Source organism: Abramis brama, assembly GCF_963993115.1.
Source record: "Abramis brama genome assembly, chromosome: 2".
NCBI lineage: Eukaryota > Metazoa > Chordata > Actinopteri > Cypriniformes > Leuciscidae > Abramis > Abramis brama.
The window spans coordinates 55,745,305-55,768,832 of record NC_139964.1 but is presented as its reverse complement, the minus strand read 5'-3'; the positions used below and the strand labels follow the sequence as shown (position 1 = coordinate 55,768,832).

The following is a 23,528-nucleotide window of genomic DNA, read 5'->3' as shown; positions in this document are numbered from 1 at the left end:
GACCAGGTTTAATTGTTCTAACGGACACAAAACTCATAGACGACAGATTGTAAGACAATACCAAACCTCAGTTCACATTTCTCGAGGAATAAAGCTCACAGACTTCGATTTTCAAAGTAAGTTACATTTAGATTACAGTAACTAAATGGACCTTATTGTTTTTTTGGACATGGACCACTGTATTAAGGTTAACATTTACTATGGTTAGGCTATACGTTACCATGTTAGTAACGTTAAGTTAACGTTAACCTAACGTTACCCAGGAGAACCATGTAAATATCATTGTGGATGAAAAATATAATTATTCAGTATCAATATAAATCTTTTCTAACAATATAAATCACTTTTATCAATTTAACACATCCTTGCTGAATAAAAGTAATAATTTCTTTAAAAAAAAAAAAAGGAAGAAAAAAAATAAAAATCCCCAAACTTTTGAACGGTAGAAAATTTCTATTTTAAATAAATGCTGTTCTTTTTTTTTACTTTTTATTCATCAAAGTATCTGGAAAAAAGTATCACAGGTTGTAAAAATACTAAGCAGCACAACTGTTTCCAACATTGACAATAAATCAGCATATTAGGTCATGTGACACTGAAGACTGGAGTAATGGCTGATGAAAATTCACAGAAATAAATTATATTTTAAAGTATATTAACATAGAAAACCATTATTTTAAATTGTAGTAATATTTCACAATATTCCTGTTTTTTTTTCTGTAGTTTTGATCAAATAAATGCTGGCTTGATGAGCATAAGAGACCTATTTCAAAAACATTAAAAATAGTAGTGTTTCCAAACTTTTGACCAGTACTGTATACTGTGATGAGGGTCCGTCATTATGTAGTTTATTCAGGTTAATGTTGTTATGATCAGTGTGGCGTTGAATGTTGCTTGGCAGCTTGTCAAACAAACCTCAGCCCCTTAAATTAAACTGTCACATCAAGAACCTGTTTAGCTGCACAGTGAATAAGAGATTTCTGAAAAGGTGGATTAGGGTTATGCATTTCTTTAGATGAAGTCCATGTATGTGTTCATTGATTGGTTGTTTTCTGCAGGTTCTGATTGTTTATTATGGCGACGGGCGGCAGTCCATTTGAAGACGGCACAGATGAGCAGGAGCTGCACAACTGGACAATCTCCAATGGAATCTTGGATGATAGACTCAACAATATGGTATGAATCAATCGTGCTGATACTCCAACGTAACAGAAACAATAGAGTGTATATAACTTTGTAGGATGACCTAGAGGTTACCATCACCCTGGTTCCTGCTACAGAAAGACAATAGGATTTTTTCTTTTGACTCTTGGATTATTGCAGAAAACACTGTAAGCTCTGTGACCAGTGAAAGTTTTCCGTGATTCTAACGTTTTGTTCATCGAGATAATCTTCACAAATGAACACAACTTTCATTCATTTAGAAGCCTAATTATAATCAGCAGAAGTAAAAAGCTAAATTTAGGCTATAAACAAACTACAGCATGGTCGCTTGACTTTAACCACCACCATTAAGCTTCTGACAACTTTCAATTTAAAATCTAAAAGTTGGACAGTTTGAGTTTGTAGGAGTACGAGTGAATACACACTAGCAGGGTGGGAATTATACTGCGGCCATGGCCGCCGTTGCCCTACACTTTGGCCTTCATGCCCCGTGAAAAAAAAATCATCGTACGGCCACAGTGGCCTGTGTGCCCTGGCCCTGTCCAAGTTCCATGTATAAAGCAGAGCATGTGAGCGGAGTGGAGCGGGAGCGAGCGGGGAGCGCGAGCGGGCGGATCTTGGACAGAGCGCAGAGCGGCAATTTCAAAAGGACGGAGCGTCGCCCTATTTCCCGCTCCAGTTTCGCTCCGCTCACACCACGAGTCTGAAGCATGCTCAGTCAAGCCTGACCCTGAATCCATCTGTCTTGCACAGTCATCAACAGTAGACTATTTTCAGTCAAAACTCAGCTCAATAATGGAGTTAAAAAAGTACTTCAAAAAGGAAAATGAGAAGTCATACAGGTGTAGCCTACTATTAATAAGTCGCTCCGGAGTATAAATCGCAACAGTCAAAAAATGCGCCATGAAGAAGAAAAAACACATATGCCTAACCTAAGTCGCACTGGACTATAAGTCGCATTTATTTAGAAATTTATTTCACACAAAAAAAAAAAACAATGTTACAGACTGGACAGTTCTCCGTTACGGACGTGAGCGCTCTGAAAGCGGCACTAAAAGACTGCTTTATAAAACTTTCACAGAGACCTCAAGCAGAAAGCACAAAGCCTGTCTTTAAATTTAATTTCGTTTTGTATTAATTGTATCTTAATTTTAATCAATGTTTCATCAACCAATTGTCTGGATTTAATAAATTAGAAGTGAATATATTAGAAAATAGATAATCACAACACGAAGGCGCCGGCGAAACTGGAGCTTGTCTCATAAATGAACCGAAACTCCGCGTATAGCCTGCTTGCCTCACAGACCTGAGACATATATATATATATAAAGCTTGAAATGTCTACTTTTAAACAGAACAATTCAAAACGAAAGAAAACGGACTTCTCTCTTATGTAATCCGTATGAAATGTGCATTTCTCTCTGGCGCGTTCACTACTGCGAAGATCGCGAGTCAGCATCTTTCCAGCCGACACAGACATAAAAAAAAAAACTGGTTTATTAGAAAACAATTAAAATGTCTCCTGCTATATTTTACATATTCATAATCATTAATTTTGCCGGTTCGTTGTGACAGCTTTTAGGTGCTTTATTGGCAGCAGCGCCACCCTTACATCGCATCAGCACCGAAAACATAGAGATTTTTTTTCTTTTGGGGGCATTTTGTTTGTGTTCAGACTTTCTCAGTTGTTTTTAGGCGCGATGTTAGAGGACGCTGCTAATAAAGTTGCTAGTAGGCCTACACATTGGATTCACGTTTATTATTAGCCTATAGGCTAAAAAAAATACCCCAGTTTTTATGCCGTTCGTATCATTTTATTTTGTTGTATTTATCCGCCACACCTTGAAGGCCGGTCCGTGAAAATATTGTATGATATTAAACCGATCTGTGGCGCAAAAAAGCTTGGGGACCGCTACAAGTGATATACATGTAGATTTTTTTCCTTTTTTGGAGCGAGCGGGGGGCGATTTGAGTGGAGCGCGAAGCAAACTGCGTTGAGCGCTGAGCGATAATGATTGTGAGGGTGTATACCTTCTGGATGAAATGGTTCTCTCTCTCACACTCACATGATATAGAGGACTGAATGAATATTTTGAATGCTTTTATTAGCATTTGTGTTGTTTCTGAATGCTTTTATTGGCATTTGTGGTGTTTCTGAATGCTTTTATTGGCATTTATGTTGTTTCTATTGTTGTGTGAGGGTGTATACCTTCTGGATGTAATGGCGCTCTCTCATTAAAAAATGTTTTTTTATTAAAAAAGTCATAATCCATGTCTTATTCCAAATTAGGATGTTATGGTATCAATCTGAATGGGAAAACCATCGAATTGTACTCAATGGCCTTTGTGCCCTGTCATATGGCCTTGGTGCCCCTAAAAAAAAAGAAAAGGTGGAGGCCAAATGGCCTTGCCCCTAAAATTACATAATTCCCACCCTGCACACTAGGCTGTAGATGTAGACTAGTGAGTAGATGAGTTTTCCTCTTTGGTGGGATGACATTTAATTGTCCTTGATAACCTCTGTAGTCCCATTTAGCCACTTGTTTACAAACTTAAAAGCTTACAAAATTATGAATGGGGTATTAATCGTAGAAAAAAGCATGAAAATAGCTTGAGACCTTATTTGAGGCATTTAACCAAAATCCCATTAAAAAAAAAAACCTCACTGACTTTAGAACTCATTCCTGAAGCACTCTATATTTTTCTGCTTATGCTTCGTTTATTCATTAAACTGTGCTCTCATTTATGGTTTGTAAATGTCGATTTACCATTCTCTCAGGATTGGGGAGTTCAGCAGAATAAGGCCAACCGCTCCACTGAGAAGAACAGGAAGAAGTTCTCTGCTATGTCAGAGAGCCGGCTAACCAATGACATTTCTCCAGAGTCCACTCCTGGAGCAGGGCGAAGGAGGGCACGTACACCCCATTCCTTCCCTCATGTGAAGTATAGCACACAGATGTCCGTACCCGACCAGGCTGAGCTCGATAGACTCCGGCAGGCCATAAACTTCACGGATCTGGATGAGGTGAGTGGGGCTTTATAACCATGATTAGATTTATGACACACTTCACTGACTCGATTTGGCTGAGGTTCTAAGCTTGCTACTGTTTCAAGACAGAAAGTGCATGGATTTGAACTTAGTTCAACTTGCTTAGTTCAGAAGCAAATCGTCAGAAACAAGCCCTCAAACATATAGATCACAATCAAATACAGGCTAGCTTTAAAATGTTAATGTCAGAGACATCCTTTGGTAAACCAAAATATCACTTTTCATCCAAACAGAGAAGTATTGGCAGCGATTCTCAAGGCCGCGTCACTGCAGCCAACAATCAGAGACAGCTGTCTAATGAGGCCAAGAAACCTTTCAACTTCCTGTCAATTCACCTCAACACTAACAAAAGCAAAGAGCCCAGTGCATCCACCTCTTCCACACCTGGGGGCAAGGAACCCAAGAAACAGAGTCCTGGGAAAGAGCTGTTTGCTGCAGTTCCAGCTGTGGTTAAAGAGCCTTTTGGTCTCGACAGCGCCCAGCAGTTCGAATTGGAGGATGGAAGAGCCGAGCTTACCATTGACAGCAGTCAGGTAACTAGGATGCATTTGATGTCTTTATAATGTCTCTAGGGCCATGTTCAGACTGCCAGCAAAAATCCGATTTGTTTTGCATATCCAGATTTTAATAAAATTGTGATTTGAAAGTTTGAACTGCAAAAAAAACTAAAAGATTTATAAAAAATAAAATAAAAATAAAATGATGTAAACCGCATATCGAGGTGGTTTGAAATGCAATTTCAATCAGATTTTTACAGATACATCTCAGTCTGGACTCTCTGGCTGCTTAAATCGGATTTCAAACTGTTTTAAACTTTTAAGATTGAACATTAGTCTGGGGAGTCTGCTCTGTATTTTCTACTGCACAAGAGGCGTGAGCAACGGGCATTGTTCAAATGACTCTGTTTGCAATTGGATACTCCTTACACCAATCAGACCAACGGTCCTGGTGACTGAAGCGAAAACTGAACTCCAGGCAGGAAACGTGTCAACAAATGTGTTGGTTTGGAGCATTGATCAGCGGTTTGCAGAAACAACAATGGCATTGAGCGATTTTAGCAGGTTGTGCAAAAAAAAACATGAAAGTGAGTGGTATTTACACCCACTCGAGTGATTTGTTTGCTAAACTAAAGAAGCAATTGACCATCGTTGAGAAGTTCTAAGGAATTGGATTGGATTAAACCCGCCAATAGCGTGCCAGGTGGATAAGCCAGTTTGTGATTGGTCCCCGCAGATTTGTAACGGAAGCAGGATAGAAGAATGTACAGGTTTTCCAGCCTGAGCTGCAGGGCGAAATCAAATCGCCGGCAGATCGGGCTGGGTTTACCCAGTCTAGTTTTTTGCATCACTCTTTAACGCAACACAAAAACGTCAAAAATGGAATGTGCAAAGTTTCTGTGTGACGGCGGAGTTGTGACCGCAACACATTTCAGGGCACCTATTTGGAGAGTGAGATGGCACCTATTTGGAGAGCAGTGTTTCCCCTGCCATTATATAAGGGGGGCGCCCCGCCCTCCTAACGGCTCGCCCCGCCCCCCTTGAAGGTCAAGTAAATTTGATTTGATTTTCTTTATAGCGCCAGATTACAATTTGTTATTTTATTAAACAAACTAAATAGCCCCTAAATAATGTTATATTTATCTTATTTCCACGATGGCATGTCTTTTCTGTCTGTGTTTGCGCGTTTACAATTATCCCAATGAGTGCGCACACTCAAAACACTTGCGTCACATACAGATGAGCACTAGCAGACAGAGAGCGCGTGGCGGGAAATATGTTGCGTCAACCAGATGAAAACCAGACAAAAATATTTGTGTTTTTTAAACGCTCACAGGGAACTGAAGATGGCAACACTCGCTCTACTGCGAGTAGCAGCCGGAGTAGCTCTCCTGCTCCAAGTCTAACGCCCGTTTCACACATACTCCGTTTGCAGTGCGTATTTTTTTCCGTACCCATGTTAACAGGTTAGAGCTTTCACACTGCACTAGAGGTGGGAATCTTCAGTCACCTCACGATCCGATCCGATTCCGATTCTGGGAGTCACGATCCGATTCCAGAACGATTCTTTATCCCCCCCCCCATTAATTCATAAGTTTACATAAGTAATTAAGTAGTCTATTTTTTTTATAATTACAAATAAAATAAATAAAACATTAAAACAGTTTTATTTTAAGAATTTTAAACTAATATAACTTCAAACCATATAAATAGCAAATAGCCTAATAAAGAGAAGCATAGAAACAAATGACAAAGAAACAGAAGAGTGCTTTCAGTATTTAAGATTATCTGAACATTTTCCATTCAAGAACTGTGAGTGATTTATTTTCATCATACTTTTGTTTTTTACTTTGACATCTTATTAGACTGAGATATCTTAGATATCTATTTAGCTGCATTCACGCTCGGATCTCTTTTTAAATACAAGTAGTAATGTGGTTTGTCCTCACAGTTTAATCCCTTAAGACATAACTTGCTGTGTTCACGTTCATTTTGCACAAGTAGCCTATATTAAACCACTTACACGGAGTCGCACAGCCGCATGCGCGAGCAGTCAACACAAAGCGCGCATCAGCATTTGAAACTGAAAGCAGCCTTCTGTTAGCGAGGTTCATATTTTAAATATATAAGTCCACTGCATTCCAAACCACATAAACGATGACTTCGTAGAGCATTTTTAAGGAGAATATCGACGCGCGAGACAGCACACTTCAAGTGTAACATCAAACATGCGCGTCTCTCACAGCGCATCCTGTACAATGAAGCCTGTGAATGTCCTTATAATTCGTTTCAACCTTTCTGAACTTTATTAAATATTATTTTACTGAAGGTACGTGTGTGGGGAATTGTTAGCAAGCAGAAGACGGGTGTTTCTAAAGCAAACTCTGCGTCATCGCACATCTGGTTATAAACTAAGCTCAGAATCGATTCTGAAATTCTCAGAATCGATCCAGAATCGTTGGAGAGAGAATCGCGATGCATCGATGGATCGATTTTTTTCTCCCACCACTACTCTGCACGCGTGGTTGCAGTCCGTCGGTCTGTTCCAGGTGCGGTGCGTATACAGCACTACAGCAGTGCAGAGATCGCTTCCACACCGAGTCTATTTTTGCTGTGCTGCACGCGCTGAATTAAAGTGACAGCACATGGTTCGTGGTCAAAATGAACAATGAACAAATGAACAACAATGAATGAGCAATATATTTGTTAGTATTTATAAATCTTTTTTTAGTTGTTAGTTAAAAAATAAAACTATTTAAGCTCTGCTCTGGTCCATTAATATTAACAAATACTTCTATAAATTTAACAAAGGTTATTTGCAAAAGTCAATTTTAAAAATATTTAAATACGTTTATTTTATTTTTTTAAAGAGATATATTATGTTAACATATTTTAACTTTTACAAAGCATTACCCTCCCAGACAACCAATTTATGTGACATAGATAGATAGAAGCCGCTTTCCGACCAGAGGAACCTTTTCACAGTTCCTAGAACTATTGGCTAAAGTACCCGGATGTCGGCGTATTCGCACCGCAGGAACTAGGAACGATTTTAGTTCTAGGAACTCCATTTGGAGGAACTAATTTAGGTCCTACTTCAGAGTAGGGTCTAAACCAGCACTATAGGAACTACCCCTGACGTTAGTGTTCGCTGATTGACTGAACGCACGCGGAGCACCAGCACCCGCCATTTTTAAAACAGCTAGAATGTAAACACACAGATTATAGCCTATATATTTACTCCAGAAACTAACTATACAAACATGGAAAACAGTGATAGATGGGTCTCTAAACCTTTATGCTGAAGAGAAAATCCAACGCAACTTTGAGGGGACCAAGTCAAACATGATTATGTTTATCTGCCCAGCTAGCAACACTGGACATCAACCACACGGCATAGGCTAATAACCTTTTTTTCATATACTGTCTACTTTCTATAACAGTTCTATCTAATAACATATTAAACAGTACTGTTAGACATCGCTAACTAATAAACACAGATAATGCAAGCATTGTTAGCTCTGGCGTTCTCAGCACTGCCAAAATAAAGGTCCATCGTGCCGTCAAAATAAAAGTCAACGTGCTTGCGTCACTCCCTTACCCCTCCTACCAGTTCCTATGGCCACTTGGCCAGTGCGAACACAAACAGCAAAACCGAGTCTGGGGGAGAGTAGTTCTTAGAACTGTTTAGAAGTGGACAGTTCCTAGAACTAAGTTCCTGTAACTATTTGGTCGGAAAGCGGCTAGATAGATAGATAGATAGATACCTATCCCCCCCCCTGTAAACCTAGGGGAAACACTGGAGAGTGAGACCTCCTTCGTTATCAAAGCAAACCATGCCGATAGTTTGGTTATGTCTGGACACACAAATCTTATTTGATCCCTATTGATATTGATTGCCTCCAGTCTGAACATAGCCCAACATAGCATGTGCATTTGTCAGTGGTTCCATAATTACTTTCTATTGAGAATGATTTTAGTTTGGCTTTTTCGATGTTCTGTTAACATTCTAGATTAGATTTGTACACTTTTTGATTTATTCTCTGCACGTCTTTTTTTTCCTCATTAGTCTAGCTCTAAGTATCATTAATGGCAACTGTTATAAGGCTGCCTATTCAGAATAGCTAGGAGACCTTTTGTTAAAAGGTTTTGGAATGATCTTCTTTTTAAAAATAATAAAAGTAGATGGCACAACTTCCCTGTGTTCATTCCCCCTGTTGTTGCTGAGCAAAAACTGGAGCACAGATGTGTCAGTGAGTGCTCAGAATTTAGGCCAGTTTAAAAATATGCCACGGTCCGTGTGTGAGCTCTTCCTTCGTCTCTTTCTCTGCTCCTCTCTGTCTGTGTGCATTTCCTTCTGTCTTTTCTATCTATTCCTCAGTCTACTTACTTTCTGTTTGTTCATGTTATTTTATCAGCATTTCTGCTTGCACCTCTTTTTCCTCACGCAGCTTGTGTCTCCATTCAGGTGGTCAGTAAACTGGTGCAAATTCGTGAATACATTGGGAAGGCCACATCCATGAGAGACGACCTGGTGGAAAAGAACGATGTGCCTGCAAATGTGGAACGTCTTTCTCTCCTTATCACTCACTTGAAAGAACAGGAGAAGTCTTACCTGCGTTTTCTTCAGAAGATGCTGGTCAGTATTTCCCTCTCCAGTTTATATGAAGTTGTAATTGTTTTATGCACTTTGATGACATAAGAACTAATTCAAATTTAAGAACATTTCCATGACCATTTAAGTATGTTAGTTGACAATTACAATATATAACAGCTTTTTAAAATATAAACTTTATTTGTGAATTAAAAGTGTGTGATCCGCTAAACTGCAATGCTGTTTAAGGACTTGCGTCCACTGCTTGAATGTCTAAAATAGGGCTGTCAAAGTTAATGCTTGTGATCTTCTTTTGAACCCTTTAGTCCATTTAGTCATCTGTCAGAGGCATTTCATTTATGGTTTTCCAAAATAAATGTAAAGAAAATATTAAAAACGGTCATTGAAGCTCAACAAATATGAAATATCAATCATTTTGACAAATACATCTGTTTTAAAATCTGCTGTTTTAAAACTGTGTTATATTCTTTTAGCAGACACTTTTATCTGAAGCGGCTTGACAATATGACATGACTAATAAAAGCAGAAGCATGCTTAGTTGGATATTGATTTCTGTCCTTTGAGATGTTATGAGAGGAGAAAGGGGATTGGATTGTTGTGAGGAAGAGTACAGGGCAATTCAAATAAGTACAGAAAACTGTTGCTGATGATGACTTCAAATATGATAACCGACTAAAATATATTGATACTACTACTAAACCTATACCATGACGTCAACCTAAAACAGGAACATTTATTTAAATGGGACCTATTATGCCCCTTTTTACAATATATAAAATAAGTATCTGATGGCCCCTAGAGCGTATGTGAACATTTAGCTCAAAATACCCCACAGATTATTTTTAAATAATTATTATTAAACACCATTTTTGTGAGTGTCCTTTTAACCCTCTGGGGACCAAGCTGTTTTTGGGGTCCTTGAGATGTTCTGACATGCCTTGACATTTGTGCTTTTTTCAGTTATTTATAAACATGTTAATGGCAAAGGTGTAAATTCACTCTATATAGCACAAACAGGGCTACCATAATATGCGAGCAACGTGTATGTAGATGTTTGTATTTTTAAGAGAATAATGTTTATGCGTGGTTATTGGAAAAAATTAAAATGAAAGTTGCTGAATTAAGACCACAAAACACATATTAAATATGTGTCCAAAGACTTTGGACTAATGGATGTTGTCCCTTTGAGTTCTAGCTTCAAAATGATGTAAAAATAGTCTTGCTTTATCGTTCACAAAAAAAAATACATTGATTTAAATGGTGTAAAACAGGTTTTGCTTGGAAAGCCAATATGCGAGGGGGAGGAGTAGTTTACACCTTAGATTATGAATGTCCCACCCACTCTGCATAATTAGCCATTCACTCAGGTGTGAAACTGACTGAGCCACAATGCAAGGACAAAAGATGTATTTAGAAGGAGACTTATATTGACCATTTAAGATTTCGCTTACATCTCTCTTGTAAATATGTTTTGCTATTTTATTAAAAATGTTACAATTACAACAATAATTACAATTTCAACAATATTTCAAGTGTACTCTTTCTTTGTAAAAAAAAAAAAAAAAAAAAAGATTATAGGCCTACATTTTATCATATGTATTCATTAGTTTGAATATAGCCAACATTGGAACATCTAACATCTTAGTCTATGAATTTATTTTTGACAAAAATAGTATTTTTTTTGCAGTTTAATACGTTGCTTATACAAATACATTTTATTTCAACATATTCCAGTCGATTTTTACTCATCTCAGTAGGCTATATAGCAAAGCAGTTTATTCTTTCACACACAGACGCGCGATTCATATTTAGGCTAAACAGTCTTTACAAATATGTCCCCTTCATTCATCTCACAGAAAGGCGAGTCATATTATAGAAATGCGATTCATCTTTTTGCGGTTTACATAGGCCTACACTAACGTTATTCCATAACGTTATTCCACACGTGAGAAAAGAAAACAGCCTACCTCACTCCTCAGCGGAATCTGCTCCTCATTTCAGGAGATATTGCTCCTCATCAGCACTGTTCTGAGGAATGTTTTCTCCATAAGGTAGGCTATAATGTCTCACTCGCGAGGAGTCGCGACGCGCTTTGTTTACAGCTGATGTGGGCGTTTCACAGCTCTGAAATAGTTCTCAGAATTTGCGTTTGAATAGCACGCGCTCTCCGGGGAGTGGTCACATTACTGTGAATTAGGTCGTAATGAGCTCGACAGGAGTCGCTCTCTTTTTATACAGATTACAGAAGCTGAGAATATTTGTTTTTTATATAAATGACTTCATTTTAAAGATGCGATCTCAAGCTTTATGCCCGTGGGTCTGTTTGCCTGTTTGACTGAATTTTCGCGGAGTTATAGATCATTTTCGAACGCGTTTCAAATGGGAGTTTACTGACAGAGAGAAGGCAGAAATCGCATCATGTTAATTTTTCTTTATTTGTCAAAAAGCAAAACACTTTATTTTTATTGTGAGTATACAGAAAAAAAATAGAAACTGAACAGGATCGATTGATGTATTACACGAAAATGAAAGATCAAAATTAACAGAGCATTTAGTGTTTATTTTCATTGCTAAAAAAAAAAAAAGAGCAAAACGCGCGGGCGCGTTTGTGGTCCCCAGAGGGTTAAATGCAAATGAGCTGGTGCTCACGGCCCCTTTTCCAGAAGAGGGCGGAGCTTCAAGAGCTTATTCTCCGGCATACTGACAACAACAAAACAGGACAATCTCACGCACTGAAAATGTCAGAAGCTGTCAGTAGCAGTGTTCAGCCTTACATGTTCGAACCGGAGTCGGACAATGATGCCTGCAGAGCCAGATAATATGTGCTGCATGGAAATGAAACAGGTATAGTTTAGTTTAATTACCGTTATAACTTGTGTTGTCATCTTGCTTTTTCCACTATTAGTAACAAGCCTGTTGTAGCGGAACCCGTCCAAATGATGGCCAAAAATGTACTGATTCATTTATGTACAGTTTATGGTAGGGATGTCCCGATCAGGTTTTTTTGCCCTCGAGTCCGAGTCCGAGTCATTTGATTTTGAGTATCTACCGATTCCGAGTCCCGATCCGATACTTCTATAATACATAAAAAAAGAATAAAGAAGAGCGAAAAAACAGATCCAGGATGTTCCTTATTTTTTATTTAATTCACCTTATTTTAACATTCAACAACTCTGTTAACAAACAGAGCACTTCTGTGAGGTAGCTTGAACAATCAAGTAATAAATAACATAAATTCTTCACTTTTGGACTTTAGCGCAACAGTAAATATAAAAAAGTCTAATATATAAACAAATAGCACCTCAACTTAAAATACCCGGCAGGCATTGTAAACAAATAAAAAATAAAAGTGCCACAGTGTTTGCAAAGCCAGTAATGTGCTTTTAGGAACTGCACTCCTAACTCTTACGCCGGTTTCACACTGCACGCGTTAGCAGAGCGTAGGCTACAGCATATTTTTTTCGCCGCCCATGTTAACAGATTAGAGCATTCACACCGCACGCAGAGGCGGCGCGGCAGTGCGTAGCAGGAGCAGAGCAGAAGCAGCAGTGCCGCGATCGTTTCGGCGCCGAGTCTATTTTTGCTGCGCCGCTTTTGCTGAATTAAAGTGACAATGCATTGATCATGGCCAAAATACACCGCAGTTTTATCCAAAAAGTGCATTGATGATATCTATTGTGTTTTAAACAGTCAATCAAATGACCAACAGCAATTTAAAAAGAAAACAAATGTCCAAAAACAAACTTGTTGCCATAACAATAAAAACAAAGATGAATCAAAAGTTATATAAATGAAATTAATAAAATAAGCTTCTTGACAAGTCTTTTCTCTTAAATGTATTTGAAAACGAAATAAAGCAATGCCAACTTATCCATTATAGAGTAGGCTGCTACTCTGTCTGTACACAACCCGCGGTTCAGCCGCGCGTGACAAGCGCTGCCAGTGTGAAAGCAAAACGCGCGTGGTCCTGCTCCTGCTCCTGCTCACCATACGCACTGCTCCTGCGCTGCTTACGCTCTGCTAACGCGTGCAGTGTGAAACCGGCGTAACTCTGTGCCACCGCATAACTATAGATGTGTTAAAAAATAATGAGAATATATATATCCGAGTCCTGATCGGGAGGTAACGTCCGATTCCGATCGAGTCTGAAAACACGTGATCGGGCCCGATTTCCGATCACGTGATCGGATCGGGACATCCCTAGTTTATGGTACATCACACAAAAGATGAAGTGTATGATTTCACTCCAGAAAATCACCGTAAGAGCTGGATAAAACACAGAACAAGAAGTGCACATTAAAGTCATAAGGGCTCCAGACTGGTACGACCAAAATTTCCTTCCGGTGCGACCACAATGTTTCCCCAACATCAAATGGCAAACGAAATGAAAGCGGAACTAAACTGCGCTTAACGATTAAATAAGCATTACGATTCGGCACAGAATTCTCTGTTTGAACAGCGCTAATGTGGAAACCAGGAGAAACATTTTGCCATGAATGAACAAGTTATAGAAGGCCACAAAGCAGCAACATTCACCATGGATTTAATGTAGTAACACTAACTGTTATTGTGGCAGATTACACATCTTTTTCCAGTACTTCAAAACTCTAATATTATCTTCAATGTTATTTTTAATGTGATGACCAAAACATTATCTCTTCATCCTTCAAAGATTGTCCCCATTTATAAAACAAAAATTTTCAAGATGTAGGAAAACTCACACTTGTATTAATTTTTTTTTTTTTTAAATGAAAGTTCCATTGTAACCATTAAGCATTTTTTTTTTTTTTTTTTTGCTTATTAGCTATTTTCACTCTCTAATATCTATTTTTTCACAACTTTTGCTTTTTAATTAATATTAAGACATTATGAATAAAAATAATTAAAGTAAATTTTATCTACAACTCAACTTAAGCTTTATTGTCCCCCTAGTGCTACCATATACTTTCTGTAGAACTTAGTGGCACCGGTGCTGCTGCCCTCAAATGTTAGTCTGGAGCCCTGTGAACTTAAAATAAAACATTGTAATTTCTGAACGTTAAGTCTATTTATTACCAAGGCATTTGTAATAGTGAAAATGGGGGGAAATGTGAATAACTGCGTTGCAGGTTGATTTAAGGTGTCCCCCCTTCAGTTTTCTGCTTGTGCTCCTAAAAAAATTAGTCTGGAGACCTGCTTATCCATAAACTCTCCCTTGCATTATCATCAACATACACAGCAAATTACACAACTCTTGTTACAACTAACAGTAAACAATACAGACCTTATACCTTTTTCGGGGGGTGCTTAATAAACTGGTAAACTTTATTTATATCAAAAAAAACAACTCAAATGCACTGTAATAAAGTGTGTGCTCTCCCTTTCATTACTGCTGTAACCAGTATCGCTCCGGAGACAATAAGCTGAATCACAAACTGTTGGAACTGATCCATTCTTGAGTAACAACTTTTTAGAAAATCTTGTGTTTTGTGTTGTCCCTTTGTATTGACCATCATTCTCAAAGCAGTCTGGTGTAAAATGATTCACGCAGACATAAACAAATTTAGTTAGCCTATAATGGGGGGTGCATTCCCTTCAAATATAAAACTTAATCCACTGTGTCTTCAGCGGCTTTGATGTTGGGAGTACATGAAGACTGCTATGTTCACTCTTACATCCAACAACAAAACACCTGAGTTGCTTACGAGACATTCTTGTCACTACAGCTGCTCGGGCCTGGAGAAAATGTCGAACAGTGTACAACTCGCTCAGGGCGGGGTCTATGCTAATACGGCAGTGTCCGTCAGAGGTGGTCTTATTCAAATAGTTCGCTATCAATGTAAAAACTGGCTGCTGTAGAAACTGGCTGCAAATTGTAGATGCCAAATTATACCATTATTGACATCAATTGCCCTGTCAAACACAGATGGTGAAAAAGTTCACTTGTCACATAATAAATCACATTCATTTGACTTATATTATTTTGAGGGCATGAGCTAGGCGTGGGAAATATGACCAAAATGAATTTGAAATATAGCTGCGAGCAGCGATTGCGGGCCCAAGCCGGTGGCACCGCCACCCTGGTGCCTTTAGTTACACTAAAGGCAACGGGGTGGCGGTGTCACCGGCTTGGGCCCTCCTTATTTGCAGCTGTATCATACAAATAAATAGTTAAAAAATCATATATTGTGATTTCTGGATTTTTTTTTTTTAGATTATGTCTCTCACAGTGGACATGCACCTACGATGACAATTTCAGACCCCTCCATGATTTCCAAGTGGGAGAACTTGCAAAATAGCAGGGTGTTCAAATACTTATTTTCGTCACTGTATATGTATATATATATATATATATATATATATATATATATATATATATATATATATATATATATATATATATATATATAACCCTAACATCATTCAAACTGCAAAGTGTTAACTTATATTTGTGTACAGTCGAAATAAAACACTACATTGTGCTTTTGTAAAATAAATTCAAGCAATCTGCCCCCGAAATGGCGCTAATTTTAAAATTAAACTAAAATGCTCACGGCTGCACGGGCATTCATAACGGTGCGCGTCCACGGCGAGGAACGGGCAGAACAGAGTCAACGTTTTTTAGTTCATTCTTACTTCCATAGGAATTCATTGAAAACACTCGCTCTGCTCTGCACCATTATCCATGTCAGTGCGGACAAACATATTTTACTTTCGTTTTTAAGTTAGCGATTCAAAAGCCCCCAGCGGTGTCACATGTTGATTAACCGGTGTTAAAATATTCTCACCATCACATACCTAGTATATTTTTATATAGATACAATAGGCCTACCTGATTTTGAACACAAGAGGGCAGTATAGCACTATGAATGACATAATTTATTTATTTTTTGGACTAAAAAAACATTCTGGATGTTTTTAAACTTAAACAATTATTAAATTGAAAAATATTAGTTCTGATATTTGTATAATTTCATATAGAAATAAATGGTGTATAGTTAAATTTTTAGAAGATATGAGGCTTTTAGTGTTTCCTTTTTTGACATTACTTTAATCCCTCGCCATAGCAAAACTGTTTGAGATATTCATTATCTGTTTACAATTTAGCATCTTTAATGTATTTTCATCATGTTGAAAAAGTTTGGTGGGAATAAAATAAACCACTTAAGAGGAGTGGGTAAAAATTCAGAGGCTGATTTTTCAAAGAAATCCACATTCAAACCAAAATATCTGACTTCCTGTTGGTCGGAGCTAATGACTGTAAATTAGAAAATTGTCCGGCTCGATGAGCCCAATATGTGTACTGATTTTTGTGACTGTACATAAAATTAAACCCCCCCCCCCCACTTTTGTCAAAAGCATTTAGAAAGTGACACACTTCCTGCTGCCAGTTGGTGGCGCTATAACTTTGACTCACAATAGTTACATACAAGTGATCGGCCTCTTACCACGAACACACTGCTGAAGTTTCATCAAGATCAGTTAATGTATGCAGAAGTTATAACACTTCGGTTTTATCTTTTCTCGCCATAAATTCGTTTCCTCGCCACGGCCAAGCCGTTCGAGATATCAAAAATCCGTCCGCAATTTAGCATCCTCAATGTCTTTACTTCATGCTGACCGAGTTTGGTGGCAATTTAAAGAATTGCCTAGGAGGATTATTTCAAATTCCAGAGCAAGCGTTCTCCAAACAACCCATAATAGCCGACTTCCTGTTGGGCTGGCGTAAAACTTGACCAAGGGAAAGTTGTTCGGCCCGATGAGATCTATACGTGTACTGAGTTTCATATTAATTCATGCAAGCGTGTTTGATCTATGGACCAAGTTTTCAGACCCCGTTCAAGGGTGAAAAATCCCCCCCCCACCCCTCACACACACAGAGACAGAGAGAGAGAGAGAGAGAAAATTCTCCAGAAAAATCCACATTCAAACCAAAATATCTGACTTCCTATTGGTCGAAGCTAATGACTGTAAATTAGAAAGTTGTCCGGCTTGATGAGAACAATATGCATACCAAGTTTTGTTGCTGTAGATGAATCTAACCCCCCACTTTGGTCAAAAGGTGGCGCTACTGAGCCATTTCACCACGCCCGTTTCTGAAACTTTGCACATGTCTACTGGCTAATGAATGTGATGTGTCTGTCGAGTTTCATGCAATTTCAAGCATGCTAAGAGTCTCAAAAGCATCCGAAAAGAATATTAAAGTTTGATGCGTTGCCATGGCAACAGTACCTAAGATATCAATAATCCTTTCACAGGTCTACATCTGCTGTGTGTCTACATTATACACATAAAGTTTGAAGCAAATCGGGTAAAAATAAGAGTGATTTCAAAGCATTTTGAAAGTGACAAACTTCCTCTTGCCAGTTGGTGGCGCTATAACTTTGACTCACAATAGTCACACCCATGTGATCGGCCTCTTACAACGAACACACTGCGGAAGTTTCATCAAGATTAGTTAATGTATGCAGAAGTTATAACACACTTCCTGTGTCCCATTATTCGCCATAAATTCGTTTCCTCGCCACGGCCAAACCGTTCGAGATATCAAAAATCCGTTCGCAAGAATTCATCCTCAATGTCTTGACTTCATTCACACCGAGTTTGGTGGCGATCGGATGAATTTCCTAGGAGGAGTATTTCACATTCCATTGTATGCGTTTTCCAAACAACCCATAATAGCCGACTTCCTGTTGGGCTGGCGTAAAACTTAGAGCACGAAAGTTGTTCGGCCCGATGAGATCTATATGTGTACTGAGTTTCATATTATTACATGCAAGCGTGTTTGATTTATGGACCAAGTTTTCGGACACCATTCCAGGGGGCGCTGTCGAGCCCCCCTGCCACGCCCGGGTACCAGCTTCAGCCCGGCCCTGATGGCCGCAGGTTCTGACGTGTGTGCAAAATTTCAAGAGTTTTTGAGCATGTTAAAGGAGACATATCATGCTTTTAAATTGTTACTTTTTACATATAAATCATACATTTGTAGTCTATATAAAGCGGAACTGCAATGCTTGGGTCAGAATTCCTCATTATTATAGCTCCACAGGCCCCTTTTCTACCCCTTTTCTGATGTGCGTCTGAGAGCAACTCGTTTTGGTGCGGTCTCTTTAAATACAATTGAGACACTTCATACCCCGCCCACACTCGGTTCAACTCCACCCCGTTCGGCCATTTTTGTAGTTTGATAGCAGAGATGCGATTATCTAGCGGCACAGAAACTTTTTATTCACACGTTATTAACAAAATGTCAACAACGGAAGACTTGTCCAGCCAGCCTTACATGTTCGAGCCAGAGTCGGAGCTGGAGCGAGATGAAAATGAAGACGACGAACCTGTAGAACAACGTCTTCATATGGATGTATCGCAATGGTGTGTTACTGTATTTACACATGAAACTTTGGTCTTCCAACCTTTTACCACCGTGTCGATTTATTTTGATTAATATGTGCGAGGGAGAGAGAGAGAGCAAGACAGCGTCTAGTTTGGAGACTGTGATGTCTTGTTTACACTTTCGCCTGGCTCTGAAGAGAGAGAGTGAGCGCGCGCGCGACCGGGTCTCTCTCTCTGCTCGTTCTTTCAGTTAAACATGCGTCCTGTAACAAGCGCGGCAGTTCATCTACATTAAACGGTGTAATGAAGTGTGTGGGTTACTACATCCAACAACCGAACATTTTAACTTACCCTCTCGTAACTTCTGCATCCTTTAGCTTGGACTACAAAATTGCAGCGAGAAATAAAAATGGCGGATTGCTCGAAGTGTTGGGCCGGAAGTCAATGTCCTTATTTGGCAGTTCCGCTGCAAATACTGTGACGTAATAGTTCAAAAAAACGTCATAGATAACAGAAAAATCGGAACAGGTTGAAAAATATGACCAAAACAGAATATAAAGATATCAACGAAGCACCTGAAGAGAATAATTTCATATTTTCTGTACTTCTAAACACTCCAAATATACAACAAAATGCATTTAAGGGCTAAAAAAGTGCATTTGGCATGATATGTCCCCTTTAAGGGCCCCAAAAGTGGCAAAAAGGCAAAAAAAAAATAATAATGAAAAAAAGAAAGAAAAAAAAATCCTTACGAAAACAATAGGGCCTTCGCCCTTTCAGGGCTTGGCCCCTAATTAGCAGCCTGCAATAATAAAGCATAGCCATTTCAAAATAAGAGTCCTGATATATTTCAGGCTTGTTTATAAATGTCATGCAGTGTATCCAGTTTCCACCCTGGTAATTAATCAGTTACACAAACTGTATTTAATTAAAATTTAAATTAATTTGAAGTAAACTATTGTAGCTTATGTCTGGGATCAGGGTTCCCGCAGATCCTTAAAAAGTCTTAAATTAGATTTTTAAAATTTAAGACCATAAAAAGTTTTAAGTCTTATTTTTGCTTATGAGAGGTCTTAAATTTCAGATGACACTTTGACTTGGACATATCTGAATGCTTTACCAAATTAAAACAATCTAATTAGCGTACATATTCTTTTTTTATTACTCTATCTTTGTGGATTTGCTTGTTCGCGTGACAATCCGCGTCATTTACGGCAGCATTACGTCTGTCTCCTGCACGTGAAACAGGAGAAGAAAATGGCTAATGTCAGTTCAATTGTACGTTCATTCTTTATGTGCTTAGGGGTGTGCGATATGTATTGTCTATGATGATATTGTAATTATTGTTTTAACGATGTGCGAGGCACTGCAAGCTGACATCGCATTTGTCACTCGTGCTTTCACTGCGTGATGTGTGCAGTTATAGGTATGTCCCCAAATTAGTTTTTGTCTTATATTTATTTCATATTATGTAGTTATATTACAATATCACATAAGCAAGAGTGCCATTTTCCTGTGCACAATTGCAAGTGTGATATTTCTTTTATACAACAGTTAAATGAACAATAAGTTAAAACTGTGAGTTACATTTTAGACACAATATTCTCAATATTGTTTGTTTTTCCTTTATTTCGCCGACTGTAGCAGAACCTTGCAACAGATAGAATTTTTTTTTTTAGTGACTGAATCCGTGCTTTGAACGAATCAGTTTAATTAATAATTCAATGGCCTATCACTTGCTTCTTTCCTGAATGAATCAGCCGTTTCGGTTGAATGCATGACTCCCGCAACTCACTTATTAAGACAGTGACTTGCTGCCACCTACTGGGGGTTTTAGTTTCATATTTAAAATACCCATTAATTAAAAAGTTCAAATTAGAAATAATTTCATATTTAAATATTAAAAATATAATAAGAATTATTTATGCAATTGTAAATGTTGTGTAAATATATTAATGCCACTTCTGATGGCGCTACTGTGTCACCTCTGCACTGCAAAGATGGATTTTGTTGATAATAATTTCATTTCACTGGTAACAGCCCTATACTGTTATTATTCTAATAGAATTTAATTTGAATGTTAGAATTTGACATAAAAAGTGATGCATACATCTAATACGTTAAGAAAAAATGCCCTTATATTGGTAAAAATACCCGTGGAAGTCAATTTAAGGTGGCAAATATTGCCCCTTAATGAAAATGTTAATTTCTGTCACTGCTGTGAACTGACCACCACATAGAATATGAATAATATGAATATCTTCGTGAGTCAGCTGTCAACAACAGGCCTAAACAAGCACAAAAACACATTATAATCAACAAAACTTTGGAAATATCGCGATACATTTTTTTGTCAATATTGCACACCCCTAATGTACAGTATTAACTTTTTATTTCATCAGGTCTTAAAACCTTTAATTTGACTTTAAAAAATGTGCAGAAACCCTGTGGGATGCCCCGTCACAAGAAAAAAGACTAAACATTATTTGACGCATATTATTAAATATATAGATTTTACTAGAATCAGTGTTATTATAATTAACAAAAACTAAAAGCATAAACATTTTTCATTACTTGAAATAGATAAATGTTAACTGACAAAAAGCAGAAATGGTTAAAACCTAGTGTCTGGTTTATATTTGAATAAATTAAATGATTTTGCTTGCAAATTTCTCCTTTTATCCCTTTATTAAGTAAAAACACATTATTTGCTAAACTTAGGAGCACAGGTGCTCCTTGGGGAAAAAACTAAGCATCAAGCCCTGGAGCTTGCATGGTACAGTATTTGCTCTGCTGGCGTGTCTGTTGCTTTTATTTGCGTCTGTCTTCAGCATGTCGCATCTCTGGCCTGCTTTAACATGCTGTTTACAGACTTTCTAATATTTCCACATAGATGACAATTTGGGAAATGATTGTAATGTAGTTTGTGTACAAGTCCGGAATAGAGATTGACCAAAATAAACCGGTCGACTGGCCATAAATTGGAACCGATTTATGGCCGGTCGTCCGGTGCATCTCTAGCGGATATATAAAGTTTGGCACATCCAGTGTGCCTGTAGGGAGTGGAAGCAGAGCGCTGCAAACAAACTGTCCTGCTGTAGCACGTCGTTGCAACTCGGGTAATATGGCTCTTACAACGCTGTCATTCTTAAAGTACTGGTACTAGTAAAATGAGGAATCATACCTTTTTTAAAAGCAGGGCATGATACCTTTAGTGCAACACTAATATACGTATGTTAAGTGACTTCAACACAAAATTGTTGGTACCAATGCACATATTATAATTTTCTTTCTGTAAAATTAATGCATTGACACATTAACAAATGAAAATAATTAAATTAATTGTGATTTAATTTCAGACCTATTGTCAGACTGCAAAAACTGGGCTGCAGTCTGTCACTAACCTGAATCAGACCACAGATATGCAGTTTTAGGCTTTGTTCTTATTGGCCCAGGCTTGATTAATGTAGAGCCCAAATTTAGGGCAGCATGTCGTCTTTCTTCCCTTCAGCTTGTTTTTGCTCTTCAGTTCAAGCACAATGAAAAAAGCATTATTTCCAGATCCTTTGTATTGAGCAGTTGCCTCTGTCCGATTCAGTTTACATCTCTGTATAAATACTCAAATGTAGCAGTATTAGCAAGTGTCTGCAACTTCTAAATTGGGTCTGTTCTGAGCCCTGCCCCTCCTCCATACGCTCTACAGGCGAGGGAAAATGAGGAGGATGATGATGATGAAGGTGCCACGGTGGACTCTGCAGTAGGTTCAGGCTCGGTGGCCGAGAGCACGTCTCTGAACTTGGAGCCGCGTTCTGAAGCCTCCAGTGCCACTGTGAGTACTCACAAAGACTCCTTCTCTCCTCTTGATGCCTGAACTGAACATTGATCAGGATGTACCGGGCATGCAAGGTGGAATTTAAGAGCTCATGCTTTGAAAGCATAGTTGGCTACTTGGATTGCTGCTTCCTCTGAACAGATGGGAGCTTTGTTTGTTTATTATTTATTTAGCTAATTTTACCTGTTCTTCTAGTTTGTCATTGAATGTCAAGCGAGTTGTGTAGTATCTTACAGAATTAACCCCTTTTGCTGGGATTTCTTTTGTTGTTGTTGTGTTTGAATTAATGGCTAATTGTAACATTTATGTAACAGCATGAGTTGTATGTACAGATGACCAAGATAAGTGATTATACTTTGACTGTGTCATTTTAAAATGTGTTTTGTTGAGATATAGCATTTTGCAGGAAGACATTTGATGCTGACTCATTTCCATTAATCTGCTTAATGAAATTTGAAGCGTATGCAACTCAACAGGTTCTGTTTGTTAGATGATGCCCTTCTCCTTTCTTTTTATTCTTCAGTTAGTTGATCCCATTCTCAAATGCTTATATTGTCTAGTCATCTGCTGCTGGTTGTAGCTATACAGTCTAATAATTTGTTCAGGAACATAAGTGTACTTATGGAGTTAATCTGAATATCAAGCTAAAGGGAGCATAATTACCTGTCTGTGACCAACTATTTTGGGATTCAGTGCTAAGAAAACTTTATAGTTGCTTCATTTGTCTTTAAATTGTGTGATGTGATTGTGCATTACAAACTCAACAGTACGGATATTTCCTGCTAACCTGGTCTGGCCAGTAGTTCTGACTTTTTCCTGGCACAAGATAATAACAAAATAACTACATTTCTACATGATGGCCTACATGATGAATAGAAGGCTTCAAATAGACCCACAGCTATTCCTAATAACAATGTATATTAAGTATTTAAATTAAGAGATGACAAAGTATCCTGAATTAGGAACTTTATTTATAGGCAAACAATGTGCAACATATTCCATTCCCTCTCTTAGAAGTGATTAGCAACGGCCGAGTTTAACAAATATAGCATTCCTGTA

The 23,528-nt window shown here is 38.2% G+C and overlaps 1 protein-coding gene across 9 annotated transcripts in view; it reads left to right on the top strand.

Moving 5' to 3' along the window:
• pcm1 (pericentriolar material 1) overlaps positions 1-23,528 on the top strand; it is a 47,340-nt gene that overhangs the window by 924 nt on the left and 22,888 nt on the right. For 5 of the 9 annotated variants that reach the window (XM_084098279.1, XM_084098283.1, XM_084098280.1 and 2 more), the window contains exons 2-6: positions 1,059-1,176; positions 3,944-4,189; positions 4,447-4,746; positions 9,179-9,349; positions 22,341-22,466. In XM_084098279.1, the coding sequence (XP_083954405.1) occupies positions 1,075-1,176; positions 3,944-4,189; positions 4,447-4,746; positions 9,179-9,349; positions 22,341-22,466 (945 nt within the window). In that variant the 5' untranslated portion in view covers positions 1,059-1,074. The remainder of the gene's footprint in view (positions 1-1,058; positions 1,177-3,943; positions 4,190-4,446; positions 4,747-9,178; positions 9,350-22,340; positions 22,467-23,528) is intronic. The other 4 variants (XM_084098281.1, XM_084098286.1, XM_084098285.1 and 1 more) reach the window with 1 other exon arrangement.